The sequence below is a fragment of the Mesoplodon densirostris genome, chromosome 2, assembly GCF_025265405.1.
Source record: "Mesoplodon densirostris isolate mMesDen1 chromosome 2, mMesDen1 primary haplotype, whole genome shotgun sequence".
NCBI lineage: Eukaryota > Metazoa > Chordata > Mammalia > Artiodactyla > Ziphiidae > Mesoplodon > Mesoplodon densirostris.
Window position 1 is genome coordinate 145,548,468 of NC_082662.1, and position 15,251 is coordinate 145,563,718.

The 15,251-nt window shown below is 54.1% G+C and overlaps 2 protein-coding genes across 2 annotated transcripts; both read left to right on the forward strand.

The window, feature by feature from the left end:
• The first annotated feature begins 355 nt into the window (after window positions 1–355).
• LOC132483422 (Golgi-associated RAB2 interactor protein 4-like) lies at window positions 356–2,137 on the forward strand. The gene has a single exon (XM_060088715.1). It carries the CDS (start codon window positions 356–358, stop codon window positions 2,135–2,137), a length of 1,782 nt encoding a protein of 593 aa, XP_059944698.1.
• A 3,804-nt stretch (window positions 2,138–5,941) lies between these two features.
• On the forward strand, window positions 5,942–7,723 carry LOC132483426 (Golgi-associated RAB2 interactor protein 4-like). The gene has a single exon (XM_060088720.1). It carries the CDS (start codon window positions 5,942–5,944, stop codon window positions 7,721–7,723), a length of 1,782 nt encoding a protein of 593 aa, XP_059944703.1.
• Window positions 7,724–15,251: the final 7,528 nt, after the last annotated feature.

Consider the following 15,251-nt stretch of genomic DNA (forward strand, 5'->3'; position numbering starts at 1 on the left):
TCACTAGGACGGAAGTTCACCACAGCCTCTTGGGGAGATAGAAACCCAGAAGCAGAAGTGAGGTGAGGCGGAGGGCAGCCTACCATAGCTCTCGACACACTTGAAGAGATTCAGCCTGGGCTCCAGGCGCCCTGCAGCATCCCCGCTGGGATCATCTGTGCCCCTACCCACACCCCTGCCTCTGGGAGACCCTGAGGCAAACGTGGGGGCCTGTGGGGCGGGCTTGGAAGACCTGCCGTAGGGCCGCCTGTGTGACGCGGGAGCATCGCGGCTCACTCTTCTGCCAGTGAGGCCGAGGGAGGGAAGAGCCAGGGACCCGCCTTCACCGCGCTGCCTGTCGGGATCAAAGACAGCCATGAGTGGCGACTCTCTGCTCCCGTATCACACGGCCCGGAGCAGCACCTGGGTGGACCTGTTCCACACCACCGCGGGGAAGCTGCAGCGGCAACTGCACAAGGGAGAATATGACATATTCAAGTACGCAGCAATATTCGAGAGTGACTTTATCCAGGTCACGAAGAGGGGAGACGCGATTGACGTGCACAACTGGGGCGGCATGGTGACCATGGGCATCACATCCAGCAGCCCCGTCCTCCCACTCCCAGACATCATGCTGCTGGCCCGACGGGCCACCGGCTCTGAAAAGCACACCGAGCGCAGCCAGGCCACCAAGGGGAAGAGCCACAAGGCTGCAAAGACCTTAGAGCTCACCAGGCTCCTTCCCTTGGACTTCGTGAGGATCTCCACTCACAATCGTGAGAAACAACAGCTGCGCGTGAAGCTGGCCACTGGCCGCTGCTTCTACCTGCAGCTGTGTCCCCCACTGGACGCGCGGGAAGACCTCTTCGCCGAGTGGGAACAGCTCATTGACCTCCTGCGACCACCAGTGGACAGTGAAAGCCACACCTATGCCGTTCCCGTCTGGGACATGACCTGCATGCCTGTGTTCGAGGAGGAGCAGGACGGGAGGAGCCCGGCTGTGGAGGATTTCCAAGGAAAGGGGGATCGGGACCAGGTGAGCGCCAGCAGCTTCCACACGTGCCCTGAGGTGGCCGGGGCCACGCCTGCAGCTTCTGCTGGGGGGCACGGAATCCACCTGGACTCCCACAAGTCCGATACCATGCCCGATGTGGCCCCTGCGAAAGCCAAGCCTACTACACGGCTTGACAAAGCGTCAGCATCGCAGTCAACGACAAAGGTGGAGACAGCAGGGGTGGCAGGAGGCACCGCAGCGGGTGCTCTGAGCCCGGCAGTGATCAAGTCTCCTGCCGCTCAAGAGCAGAGCACGGCCAGAGCAGCCACAGCCAGCGACGGGCCTGGAGGAAGCAAAACCACCCTAGCCACTGGGGACACTGCCAGAACATCCCTGAGGAGCGGGAAAACGGCCTTGGCAGGTGCTGAGAACAATTCACAGTATGCTTCCAGCATGTCCACCAGCCTCTCCGCAGGGGCCGGCATGACTGTGGTGGGAGCAGAACCTACCAGCAAGACTGTCAAAGGAAGAGCCGACAGGGAGGATGAGGGGACCCTCGTCTCAAGCTTGCCACAGGAAGGCAAAGCGAGCGAACAGGATGGCAGCTCACAGAGAGTGTCCCAGGCCCGCAAGGGAAGAAGGGAGAGGAGGGAGCACTGGGGAGAGGACAGAACTCTGACGAGCCCCTCGCTCTGCAGTTCCGTGGAAAGCCACCAGGAGGCAGCGGGGAGCAAGACCATCCCCAAAGCAGCTGGCCCGTGCTCAGGCGGCCGCAGAGCCACTAGAGATGACCAAAAGGCCAAAGGCCACGGCAGCCCGGGGGGCAGCGAGCAGGGCACTGCTCCCAAAGGCATCAGCCGTGCTCCCATCACCAGTGAGTCCAAGACCTCGCACAAATCGGGCAGGAGCGTATCTCCAGCGCGTTCAGGTCCCACCACCAAGAGACTCAACAGGATCAGCTCTTTCTTCAGGAACATGAGAGCCAGACTTACCAAAAAGACAGTGGCCTCATCACGAAATAAACATGGGAGCACCCTGGCGAAGCCAGTGCAAGGGACCCGAATGGAGGCCATCCCAGAGACAGCAGAGAGTGGCCAGGGGCTGGAAATCGCTGGTGTGACATCGGAGACCATGGAGCCAGTGACCGTTGAAGCCCATCAATAGGACCTAGAGCTGGGAGCTGCAAAGGGGACCAGGGCTCTGGGAAGTACCCCTGGAGAGCCCACTTCAGCTTCCTTACTGCAATTTAAATAGAAAACCATACAATCTGAGAACGCATGCAGTGTTTTGTCTGAATTTCTAGGTCCCGAAGCCCAGCCGTAGACTCACAGTGGATTCTGTGATGTCACAGTCTGAGACCCAGTGTCCAGGCAAGGGCAGCCCCACCTCACACACATGCTCAGCGCCAACAGCAGTGCTCCATCTGGCTTCCACTCCTTTCTGGCTTTGCCCCTCAGGGCCATGGCTCAAAGTCAGACTATGGTCTGGGAAGCTCTCCTTCACTATCCCCCTATTCTTTTATTTATTTATTTATTTATTTACTTTTTGCGGTACGCGGGCCACTCACTGTTGTGGCCTCTCCCGTCGCGGAGCACAGGCTCCGGACGCGCAGGGGCAGTGGCCATGGCTCACGGGCCCAGCCGCTCTGCGTCATGTGGGATCTTCCAGGACCGGGGCACGAACTCATGTTCCCTGCATCGGCAGGTGGACTCTCAACCACTGCGCCGCCAGGGAATCCCCCCCCCCTATTCTTTGTATAAACGCTTATTCCCCCTGAAGGTGTGTAAACACAGCCAGAACATGCCCCCTCGGGCTATTCAGTGGACAGAAATAAGGGTGGCAGTATTAGCTAGCAATCAGAACAGCAAGCACTCTCATCTAGACTTAGCCGTTCCCTGCCCAGGTATATACCCTGGAGAAACACACATGTTCTAAGAAACAACTCTGAGAATGTTTAGAGCAAAAATAACTGAACAGCAAAACACGGGAAACAGCCCAAATTTCCATCAGCAGAATTAGTACAGCAGGATATGAAGAGACTGGAATATTCAATAGTGAAAAATAAATGAGCTACACACATTAGCATAGATCAACTTCTCATGATTTTTAAAAACATCAAAAGAATGGGATACAGTTCCACTCATGGAACCATTCTGAAACAAGCTCAAACAATGGATTGCATAGGGTACATGTTTAAAAAAAACGGTAGCTAAAAATGAGGGAAGAGTAAACCCAAACTTGAGGACAGTTTTCTCTAGGGTGGAAAGGCTAGGTCAAGGAGGTTGACACAAGGCTGTTAGTGCTGCTGGGAATCGTTCTGTCTCTTAAGCAAGATGGTAGGTACACAGGTGTTGTATTTTTCACATTTTACTAACTCTGAAATCAGGATGGTCCTACGATCACCGTGGCACTTGTGAGGAAGTGATTGCCAATGCCTTTCTCTTTTCATCACTTGTATTTATGCACAAAAATGATGTCAGAAAGGCTTGGCATCTTTAAATTACATTGATTTAAGGTAAAGTACAAGAACCCTTGTTTGGTTATTAGGAAAAGAAGGAACGATATGCCTATTTTACAGATGAGAACACTGAGGCTCAGAGAAGGTAACCTGCTCCAGTCGCACAATGGGATCTTTGCAGAACAGTGATCCACCAGCCCACTTCTTTATGCAAAGCCCTGTCTGTAGTATGCGAAGGAAGCAAGCAAACAAGCCTGAGATAGGACCAGCACAAGAACCCGAGGCAGCAGCATTCTTACCATCATGTTCCAAAACTACAGAGATGAGCGTCAATTTTTACTAGATTGAGGGGAGGGAGGGGCGGGGGCTGGGAGCCGGTTTTCGAACTTCAGTGAGCTCACAGCTCTTAGCTGGCCTTATCTCGAGGGAATCCATTCCACCCTTGAGCTGTGTCTGGCTCCCAGGCTTCTACCTCTAGCCTCTGGCATGACCCGGGCTGCAGCCAGAAACAGGCTCCCACCTGAAATTCCAGCGTTCACTCCTGGAACGTCCAGCATCCAGTCCTCCTCCAGACACTAATTAAACTTTTGAATGCCCTGCTCAGAAGGGTTTCTCCACACCAAATCTGCAGGAACTTTTTTCTTCTGGGGCTCCAAAGCCAAATCCTTAAAGCTCACATGAGGGAGAGTATTTGTTAGGTCAGAGCATCCTTGTTGATTGGACTTTCAGTTTGTGACGTCCACAGACCTCATCACGGGAGGGTGGGGAGAGGTCTCTTCTGTTGGTGGACGGAATGGTGGGCACTTGGTGGGGAGCACTGATGAGAAAGGGAGACAGCCCAAGACCTACACGTATGCACTGTTTCCCCTGGCCCAACAAGGTTCCTGACCCCAGGATTAACCCAGAGTTTCCGAGAAGACTAGGAGCTGCAGGGAGACACAATTAATGGTTTACTCTCCACCAGCTTTTCCTTGGACCCAAGGAGGAGAAATTACAAAAAGATCACATCACACTCCTTTCATCTTATGATTTCCACACAGGCAAGTGCAGGGAAACACTAGTCTGAAGGAAGAAAATGCATTAAAAACACGTGCATAGGGACTTCCCTGGTGGCGCAGTGGTTAAGAATCCACCTGCCGACGCAGGGGACCCGGCTTCGAGCCCTGGTCCAGGAAGATCCCACATGCCACGGAGCAACTAAGCCCGTGTGCCACAACTACTGAGCCTGTGCACTAGAGCCCGCGAGCCACAACTACCGAAGCCCGCACGCCTAGAGCCCGTGCTCCCCAACAAGAGAAGCCAAAAATAAATAATAAAATAAATTTACAGAAAAAAAAAACACGTGCATAGCCCCTAGCTGTTTATAAAGTTCTTGAACGTGTGTGCCCCCTTCCGATTCTCACATCTTTCCATTTTGCAGATAAGCAAACGGAAGTTCAGAGCATTTAAAGGACTCGCTCAAGGTGGGAGGTGATGGTGCAGAGAGGGAGCTACCTCAGTGCAACAACTTTCAGACAGTGTGCCACCCCGGTCCCGCACACAGGTACACAGATGGTGGAGGAGACAGGCCAGCACGAGTAATGATCACAAATCTGAGTGACAAATACAATGAGAGACGTGTGGTTGGGGACGGGATCTATTCAGAGGAGGGCTTCTGGGGCATGGGAAGGAGTTCTGGGTTAGGGAAGGCTTCACAGGGGAATTGGCACTCACCATCGTCCACGTTTACTGAGATTCTATGAAAGGACAGACTAAGGACCGCCACTGCCAACTCTGCCTTATTCGAGGCAATTAAACCATGAGCTGAAATGGTTCCAATTGATCCCCTCATCTTACCTTCCTATAGAGTTCATCCAGTAGCTGAATTTGGGGGAGGCAAAGAAAAAGGACCCACACAAAACTTTCCCAGTTGAAGACACTGTTATTTTGGTAACGCACCTGAGTCCCTGGCAGGATGGGCCTGTCCTCCACGGGGGCAATGGGGTGTTTGGGAGAGGATGGGGGCCCTGCCCTGACGGGGCAGCTGGGGGATGAAGCAAAGGGCTTTGTGACCTTGATAGGTCACAAAGGGCTTTGTGACCGTGATAGGTCACAAAGGGCATCAGAGGATAAATAGGCTGTGCCGGGGGTTAGGCTGAGAAAGTGGTGACTTCTCTCACTAGGACGGAAGTTCACCACAGCCTCTTGGGGAGATAGAAACCCAGAAGCAGAAGTGAGGTGAGGCGGAGGGCAGCCTACCATAGCTCTCGACACACTTGAAGAGATTCAGCCTGGGCTCCAGGCGCCCTGTAGCGTCCCCGCTGGGATCATCTGTGCCCCTACCCACACCCCTGCCTCTGGGAGACCCTGAGGCAAACGTGGGGGCCTGTGGGGCAGGCTTGGAAGACCTGCCGTAGGGCCGCCTGTGTGACGCGGGAGCATCGCGGCTCGCTCTTCTGCCAGTGAGGCCGAGGGAGGGAAGAGCCAGGGACCCGCCTTCACCGCGCTGCCTGTCGGGATCAAAGACAGCCATGAGTGGCGACTCTCTGCTCCCGTATCACACGGCCCGGAGCAGCACCTGGGTGGACCTGTTCCACACCACCGCGGGGAAGCTGCAGCGGCAACTGCACAAGGGAGAATATGACATATTCAAGTACGCAGCAATATTCGAGAGTGACTTTATCCAGGTCACGAAGAGGGGAGACGCGATTGACGTGCACAACTGGGGCGGCATGGTGACCATGGGCATCACATCCAGCAGCCCCGTCCTCCCACTCCCAGACATCATGCTGCTGGCCCGACGGGCCACCGGCTCTAAAAAGCACGCCGAGCGCAGCCAGGCCACCAAGGGGAAGAGCCACAAGGCTGCAAAGACCTTAGAGCTCACCAGGCTCCTTCCCTTGGACTTCGTGAGGATCTCCACTCACAATCGTGAGAAACAACAGCTGCGCGTGAAGCTGGCCACTGGCCGCTGCTTCTACCTGCAGCTGTGTCCCCCTATGGACACGCGGGAAGACCTCTTCGCCGAGTGGGAACAGCTCATTGACCTCCTGCGACCACCAGTGGACAGTGAAAGCCACACCTATGCCGTTCCCGTCTGGGACATGACCTGCATGCCTGTGTTCGAGGAGGAGCAGGACGGGAGGAGCCCGGCTGTGGAGGATTTCCAAGGAAAGGGGGATCGGGACCAGGTGAGCGCCAGCAGCTTCCACACGTGCCCTGAGGTGGCCGGGGCCACGCCTGCAGCTTCTGCTGGGGGGCACGGAATCCACCTGGACTCCCACAAGTCCGATACCATGCCCGATGTGGCCCCTGCGAAAGCCAAGCCTACTACACGGCTTGACAAAGCGTCAGCATCGCAGTCAACGACAAAGGTGGAGACAGCAGGGGTGGCAGGAGGCACCGCAGCGGGTGCTCTGAGCCCGGCAGTGATCAAGTCTCCTGCCGCTCAAGAGCAGAGCACGGCCAGAGCAGCCACAGCCAGCGACGGGCCTGGAGGAAGCAAAACCACCCTAGCCACTGGGGACACTGCCAGAACATCCCTGAGGAGCGGGAAAACGGCCTTGGCAGGTGCTGAGAACAATTCACAGTATGCTTCCAGCATGTCCACCAGCCTCTCCGCAGGGGCCGGCATGACTGTGGTGGGAGCAGAACCTACCAGCAAGACTGTCAAAGGAAGAGCCGACAGGGAGGATGAGGGGACCCTCGTCTCAAGCTTGCCACAGGAAGGCAAAGCGAGCGAACAGGATGGCAGCTCACAGAGAGTGTCCCAGGCCCGCAAGGGAAGAAGGGAGAGGAGGGAGCACTGGGGAGAGGACAGAGCTCTGACGAGCCCCTCGCTCTGCAGTTCCGTGGAAAGCCACCAGGAGGCAGCGGGGAGCAAGACCATCCCCAAAGCAGCTGGCCCGTGCTCAGGCGGCCGCAGAGCCACTAGAGATGACCAAAAGGCCAAAGGCCACGGCAGCCCGGGGGGCAGCGAGCAGGGCACTGCTCCCAAAGGCATCAGCCGTGCTCCCATCACCAGTGAGTCCAAGACCTCGCACAAATCGGGCAGGAGCGTATCTCCAGCGCGTTCAGGTCCCACCACCAAGAGACTCAACAGGATCAGCTCTTTCTTCAGGAACATGAGAGCCAGACTTACCAAAAAGACAGTGGCCTCATCACGAAATAAACATGGGAGCACCCTGGCGAAGCCAGTGCAAGGGACCCGAATGGAGGCCATCCCAGAGACAGCAGAGAGTGGCCAGGGGCTGGAAATCGCTGGTGTGACATCGGAGACCATGGAGCCAGTGACCGTTGAAGCCCATCAATAGGACCTAGAGCTGGGAGCTGCAAAGGGGACCAGGGCTCTGGGAAGTACCCCTGGAGAGCCCACTTCAGCTTCCTTACTGCAATTTAAATAGAAAACCATACAATCTGAGAACGCATGCAGTGTTTTGTCTGAATTTCTAGGTCCCGAAGCCCAGCCGTAGACTCACAGTGGATTCTGTGATGTCACAGTCTGAGACCCAGTGTCCAGGCAAGGGCAGCCCCACCTCACACACATGCTCAGCGCCAACAGCAGTGCTCCATCTGGCTTCCACTCCTTTCTGGCTTTGCCCCTCAGGGCCATGGCTCAAAGTCAGACTATGGTCTGGGAAGCTCTCCTTCACTATCCCCCTATTCTTTTATTTATTTATTTATTTATTTATTTATTTTTTGCGGTACGCGGGCCACTCACTGTTGTGGCCTCTCCCGTCGCGGAGCACAGGCTCCGGACGCGCAGGGGCAGCGGCCATGGCTCACGGGCCCAGCCGCTCCGCGTCATGTGGGATCTTCCAGGACCGGGGCACGAACTCATGTTCCCTGCATCGGCAGGTGGACTCTCAACCACTGCGCCGCCAGGGAATCCCACCCCCCCTATTCTTTGTATAAACGCTTATTCCCCCTGAAGGTGTGTAAACACAGCCAGAACATGCCCCCTCGGGCTATTCAGTGGACAGAAATAAGGGTGGCAGTATTAGCTAGCAATCAGAACAGCAAGCACTCTCATCTAGACTTAGCCGTTCCCTGCCCAGGTATATACCCTGGAGAAACACACATGTTCTAAGAAACAACTCTGAGAATGTTTAGAGCAAAAATAACTGAACAGCAAAACACGGGAAACAGCCCAAATTTCCATCAGCAGAATTAGTACAGCAGGATATGAAGAGACTGGAATATTCAATAGTGAAAAATAAATGAGCTACACACATTAGCATAGATCAACTTCTCATGATTTTTAAAAACATCAAAAGAATGGGATACAGTTCCACTCATGGAACCATTCTGAAACAAGCTCAAACAATGGATTGCATAGGGTACATGTTTAAAAAAAATGGTAGCTAAAAATGAGGGAAGAGTAAACCCAAACTTGAGGACAGTTTTCTCTAGGGTGGAAAGGCTAGGTCAAGGAGGTTGACACAAGGCTGTTAGTGCTGCTGGGAATCGTTCTGTTTCTTAAGCAAGATGGTAGGTACACAGGTGTTGTATTTTTCACATTTTACTAACTCTGAAATCAGGATGGTCCTACGATCACCGTGGCACTTGTGAGGAAGTGATTGCCAATGCCTTTCTCTTTTCATCACTTGTATTTATGCACAAAAATGATGTCAGAAAGGCTTGGCATCTTTAAATTACATTGATTTAAGGTAAAGTACAAGAACCCTTGTTTGGTTATTAGGAAAAGAAGGAACGATATGCCTATTTTACAGATGAGAACACTGAGGCTCAGAGAAGGTAACCTGCTCCAGTCGCACAATGGGATCTTTGCAGAACAGTGATCCACCAGCCCACTTCTTTATGCAAAGCCCTGTCTGTAGTATGCGAAGGAAGCAAGCAAACAAGCCTGAGATAGGACCAGCACAAGAACCCGAGGCAGCAGCATTCTTACCATCATGTTCCAAAACTACAGAGATGAGCGTCAATTTTTACTAGATTGAGGGGAGGGAGGGGCGGGGGCTGGGAGCCGGTTTTCGAACTTCAGTGAGCTCACAGCTCTTAGCTGGCCTTATCTCGAGGGAATCCATTCCACCCTTGAGCTGTGTCTGGCTCCCAGGCTTCTACCTCTAGCCTCTGGCATGACCCGGGCTGCAGCCAGAAACAGGCTCCCACCTGAAATTCCAGCGTTCACTCCTGGAACGTCCAGCATCCAGTCCTCCTCCAGACACTAATTAAACTTTTGAATGCCCTGCTCAGAAGGGTTTCTCCACACCAAATCTGCAGGAACTTTTTTCTTCTGGGGCTCCAAAGCCAAATCCTTAAAGCTCACATGAGGGAGAGTATTTGTTAGGTCAGAGCATCCTTGTTGATTGGACTTTCAGTTTGTGACGTCCACAGACCTCATCACGGGAGGGTGGGGAGAGGTCTCTTCTGTTGGTGGACGGAATGGTGGGCACTTGGTGGGGAGCACTGATGAGAAAGGGAGACAGCCCAAGACCTACACGTATGCACTGTTTCCCCTGGCCCAACAAGGTTCCTGACCCCAGGATTAACCCAGAGTTTCCGAGAAGACTAGGAGCTGCAGGGAGACACAATTAATGGTTTATTCTCCACCAGCTTTTCCTTGGACCCAAGGAGGAGAAATTACAAAAAGATCACATCACACTCCTTTCATCTTATGATTTCCACACAGGCAAGTGCAGGGAAACACTAGTCTGAAGGAAGAAAATGCATTAAAAACACGTGCATAGGGACTTCCCTGGTGGCGCAGTGGTTAAGAATCCACCTGCCGACGCAGGGGACCCGGCTTCGAGCCCTGGTCCAGGAAGATCCCACATGCCACGGAGCAACTAAGCCCGTGTGCCACAACTACTGAGCCTGTGCACTAGAGCCCGCGAGCCACAACTACCGAAGCCCGCACGCCTAGAGCCCGTGCTCCCCAACAAGAGAAGCCAAAAATAAATAATAAAATAAATTTACAGAAAAAAAAAACACGTGCATAGCCCCTAGCTGTTTATAAAGTTCTTGAACGCGTGTGCCCCCTTCCGATTCTCACATCTTTCCATTTTGCAGATAAGCAAACGGAAGTTCAGAGCATTTAAAGGACTCGCTCAAGGTGGGAGGTGATGGTGCAGAGAGGGAGCTACCTCAGTGCAACAACTTTCAGACAGTGTGCCACCCCGGTCCCGCACACAGGTACACAGATGGTGGAGGAGACAGGCCAGCACGAGTAATGATCACAAATCTGAGTGACAAATACAATGAGAGACGTGTGGTTGGGGACGGGATCTATTCAGAGGAGGGCTTCTGGGGCATGGGAAGGAGTTCTGGGTTAGGGAAGGCTTCACAGGGGAATTGGCACTCACCATCGTCCACGTTTACTGAGATTTTATGAAAGGACACACTAAGGACCGCCACTGCCAACTCTGCCTTATTCGATACAATTAAACCATGAGCTGAAATGGTTCCAATTGATCCCCTCATCTTACCTTCCTATAGAGTTCATCCAGTAGCTGAATTTGGGGGAGGCAAAGAAAAAGGACCCACACAAAACTTTCCCAGTTGAAGACACTGTTATTTTGGTAACGCACCTGAGTCCCTGGCAGGATGGGCCTGTCCTCCACGGGGGCAATGGGGTGTTTGGGAGAGGATGGGGGCCCTGCCCTGACGGGGCAGCTGGGGGATGAGGCAAAGGGCTTTGTGACCTTGATAGGTCACAAAGGGCTTTGTGACCGTGATAGGTCACAAAGGGCATCAGAGGATAAATAGGCTGTGCCGGGGGTTAGGCTGAGAAAGTGGTGACTTCTCTCACTAGGACGGAAGTTCACCACAGCCTCTTGGGGAGATAGAAACCCAGAAGCAGAAGTGAGGTGAGGCGGAGGGCAGCCTACCATAGCTCTCGACACACTTGAAGAGATTCAGCCTGGGCTCCAGGCGCCCTGCAGCATCCCCGCTGGGATCATCTGTGCCCCTACCCACACCCCTGCCTCTGGGAGACCCTGAGGCAAACGTGGGGGCCTGTGGGGCGGGCTTGGAAGACCTGCCGTAGGGCCGCCTGTGTGACGCGGGAGCATCGCGGCTCACTCTTCTGCCAGTGAGGCCGAGGGAGGGAAGAGCCAGGGACCCGCCTTCACCGCGCTGCCTGTCGGGATCAAAGACAGCCATGAGTGGCGACTCTCTGCTCCCGTATCACACGGCCCGGAGCAGCACCTGGGTGGACCTGTTCCACACCACCGCGGGGAAGCTGCAGCGGCAACTGCACAAGGGAGAATATGACATATTCAAGTACGCAGCAATATTCGAGAGTGACTTTATCCAGGTCACGAAGAGGGGAGACGCGATTGACGTGCACAACTGGGGCGGCATGGTGACCATGGGCATCACATCCAGCAGCCCCGTCCTCCCACTCCCAGACATCATGCTGCTGGCCCGACGGGCCACCGGCTCTGAACAGCACACCGAGCGCAGCCAGGCCACCAAGGGGAAGAGCCACAAGGCTGCAAAGACCTTAGAGCTCACCAGGCTCCTTCCCTTGGACTTCGTGAGGATCTCCACTCACAATCGTGAGAAACAACAGCTGCGCGTGAAGCTGGCCACTGGCCGCTGCTTCTACCTGCAGCTGTGTCCCCCACTGGACGCGCGGGAAGACCTCTTCGCCGAGTGGGAACAGCTCATTGACCTCCTGCGACCACCAGTGGACAGTGAAAGCCACACCTATGCCGTTCCCGTCTGGGACATGACCTGCATGCCTGTGTTCGAGGAGGAGCAGGACGGGAGGAGCCCGGCTGTGGAGGATTTCCAAGGAAAGGGGGATCGGGACCAGGTGAGCGCCAGCAGCTTCCACACGTGCCCTGAGGTGGCCGGGGCCACGCCTGCAGCTTCTGCTGGGGGGCACGGAATCCACCTGGACTCCCACAAGTCCGATACCATGCCCGATGTGGCCCCTGCGAAAGCCAAGCCTACTACACGGCTTGACAAAGCGTCAGCATCGCAGTCAACGACAAAGGTGGAGACAGCAGGGGTGGCAGGAGGCACCGCAGCGGGTGCTCTGAGCCCGGCAGTGATCAAGTCTCCTGCCGCTCAAGAGCAGAGCACGGCCAGAGCAGCCACAGCCAGCGACGGGCCTGGAGGAAGCAAAACCACCCTAGCCACTGGGGACACTGCCAGAACATCCCTGAGGAGCGGGAAAACGGCCTTGGCAGGTGCTGAGAACAATTCACAGTATGCTTCCAGCATGTCCACCAGCCTCTCCGCAGGGGCCGGCATGACTGTGGTGGGAGCAGAACCTACCAGCAAGACTGTCAAAGGAAGAGCCGACAGGGAGGATGAGGGGACCCTCGTCTCAAGCTTGCCACAGGAAGGCAAAGCGAGCGAACAGGATGGCAGCTCACAGAGAGTGTCCCAGGCCCGCAAGGGAAGAAGGGAGAGGAGGGAGCACTGGGGAGAGGACAGAACTCTGACGAGCCCCTCGCTCTGCAGTTCCGTGGAAAGCCACCAGGAGGCAGCGGGGAGCAAGACCATCCCCAAAGCAGCTGGCCCGTGCTCAGGCGGCCGCAGAGCCACTAGAGATGACCAAAAGGCCAAAGGCCACGGCAGCCCGGGGGGCAGCGAGCAGGGCACTGCTCCCAAAGGCATCAGCCGTGCTCCCATCACCAGTGAGTCCAAGACCTCGCACAAATCGGGCAGGAGCGTATCTCCAGCGCGTTCAGGTCCCACCACCAAGAGACTCAACAGGATCAGCTCTTTCTTCAGGAACATGAGAGCCAGACTTACCAAAAAGACAGTGGCCTCATCACGAAATAAACATGGGAGCACCCTGGCGAAGCCAGTGCAAGGGACCCGAATGGAGGCCATCCCAGAGACAGCAGAGAGTGGCCAGGGGCTGGAAATCGCTGGTGTGACATCGGAGACCATGGAGCCAGTGACCGTTGAAGCCCATCAATAGGACCTAGAGCTGGGAGCTGCAAAGGGGACCAGGGCTCTGGGAAGTACCCCTGGAGAGCCCACTTCAGCTTCCTTACTGCAATTTAAATAGAAAACCATACAATCTGAGAACGCATGCAGTGTTTTGTCTGAATTTCTAGGTCCCGAAGCCCAGCCGTAGACTCACAGTGGATTCTGTGATGTCACAGTCTGAGACCCAGTGTCCAGGCAAGGGCAGCCCCACCTCACACACATGCTCAGCGCCAACAGCAGTGCTCCATCTGGCTTCCACTCCTTTCTGGCTTTGCCCCTCAGGGCCATGGCTCAAAGTCAGACTATGGTCTGGGAAGCTCTCCTTCACTATCCCCCTATTCTTTTATTTATTTATTTATTTATTTACTTTTTGCGGTACGCGGGCCACTCACTGTTGTGGCCTCTCCCGTCGCGGAGCACAGGCTCCGGACGCGCAGGGGCAGTGGCCATGGCTCACGGGCCCAGCCGCTCTGCGTCATGTGGGATCTTCCAGGACCGGGGCACGAACTCATGTTCCCTGCATCGGCAGGTGGACTCTCAACCACTGCGCCGCCAGGGAATCCCCCCCCCCTATTCTTTGTATAAACGCTTATTCCCCCTGAAGGTGTGTAAACACAGCCAGAACATGCCCCCTCGGGCTATTCAGTGGACAGAAATAAGGGTGGCAGTATTAGCTAGCAATCAGAACAGCAAGCACTCTCATCTAGACTTAGCCGTTCCCTGCCCAGGTATATACCCTGGAGAAACACACATGTTCTAAGAAACAACTCTGAGAATGTTTAGAGCAAAAATAACTGAACAGCAAAACACGGGAAACAGCCCAAATTTCCATCAGCAGAATTAGTACAGCAGGATATGAAGAGACTGGAATATTCAATAGTGAAAAATAAATGAGCTACACACATTAGCATAGATCAACTTCTCATGATTTTTAAAAACATCAAAAGAATGGGATACAGTTCCACTCATGGAACCATTCTGAAACAAGCTCAAACAATGGATTGCATAGGGTACATGTTTAAAAAAAACGGTAGCTAAAAATGAGGGAAGAGTAAACCCAAACTTGAGGACAGTTTTCTCTAGGGTGGAAAGGCTAGGTCAAGGAGGTTGACACAAGGCTGTTAGTGCTGCTGGGAATCGTTCTGTCTCTTAAGCAAGATGGTAGGTACACAGGTGTTGTATTTTTCACATTTTACTAACTCTGAAATCAGGATGGTCCTACGATCACCGTGGCACTTGTGAGGAAGTGATTGCCAATGCCTTTCTCTTTTCATCACTTGTATTTATGCACAAAAATGATGTCAGAAAGGCTTGGCATCTTTAAATTACATTGATTTAAGGTAAAGTACAAGAACCCTTGTTTGGTTATTAGGAAAAGAAGGAACGATATGCCTATTTTACAGATGAGAACACTGAGGCTCAGAGAAGGTAACCTGCTCCAGTCGCACAATGGGATCTTTGCAGAACAGTGATCCACCAGCCCACTTCTTTATGCAAAGCCCTGTCTGTAGTATGCGAAGGAAGCAAGCAAACAAGCCTGAGATAGGACCAGCACAAGAACCCGAGGCAGCAGCATTCTTACCATCATGTTCCAAAACTACAGAGATGAGCGTCAATTTTTACTAGATTGAGGGGAGGGAGGGGCGGGGGCTGGGAGCCGGTTTTCGAACTTCAGTGAGCTCACAGCTCTTAGCTGGCCTTATCTCGAGGGAATCCATTCCACCCTTGAGCTGTGTCTGGCTCCCAGGCTTCTACCTCTAGCCTCTGGCATGACCCGGGCTGCAGCCAGAAACAGGCTCCCACCTGAAATTCCAGCGTTCACTCCTGGAACGTCCAGCATCCAGTCCTCCTCCAGACACTAATTAAACTTTTGAATGCCCTGCTCAGAAGGGTTTCTCCACACCAAATCTGCAGGAACTTTTTTCT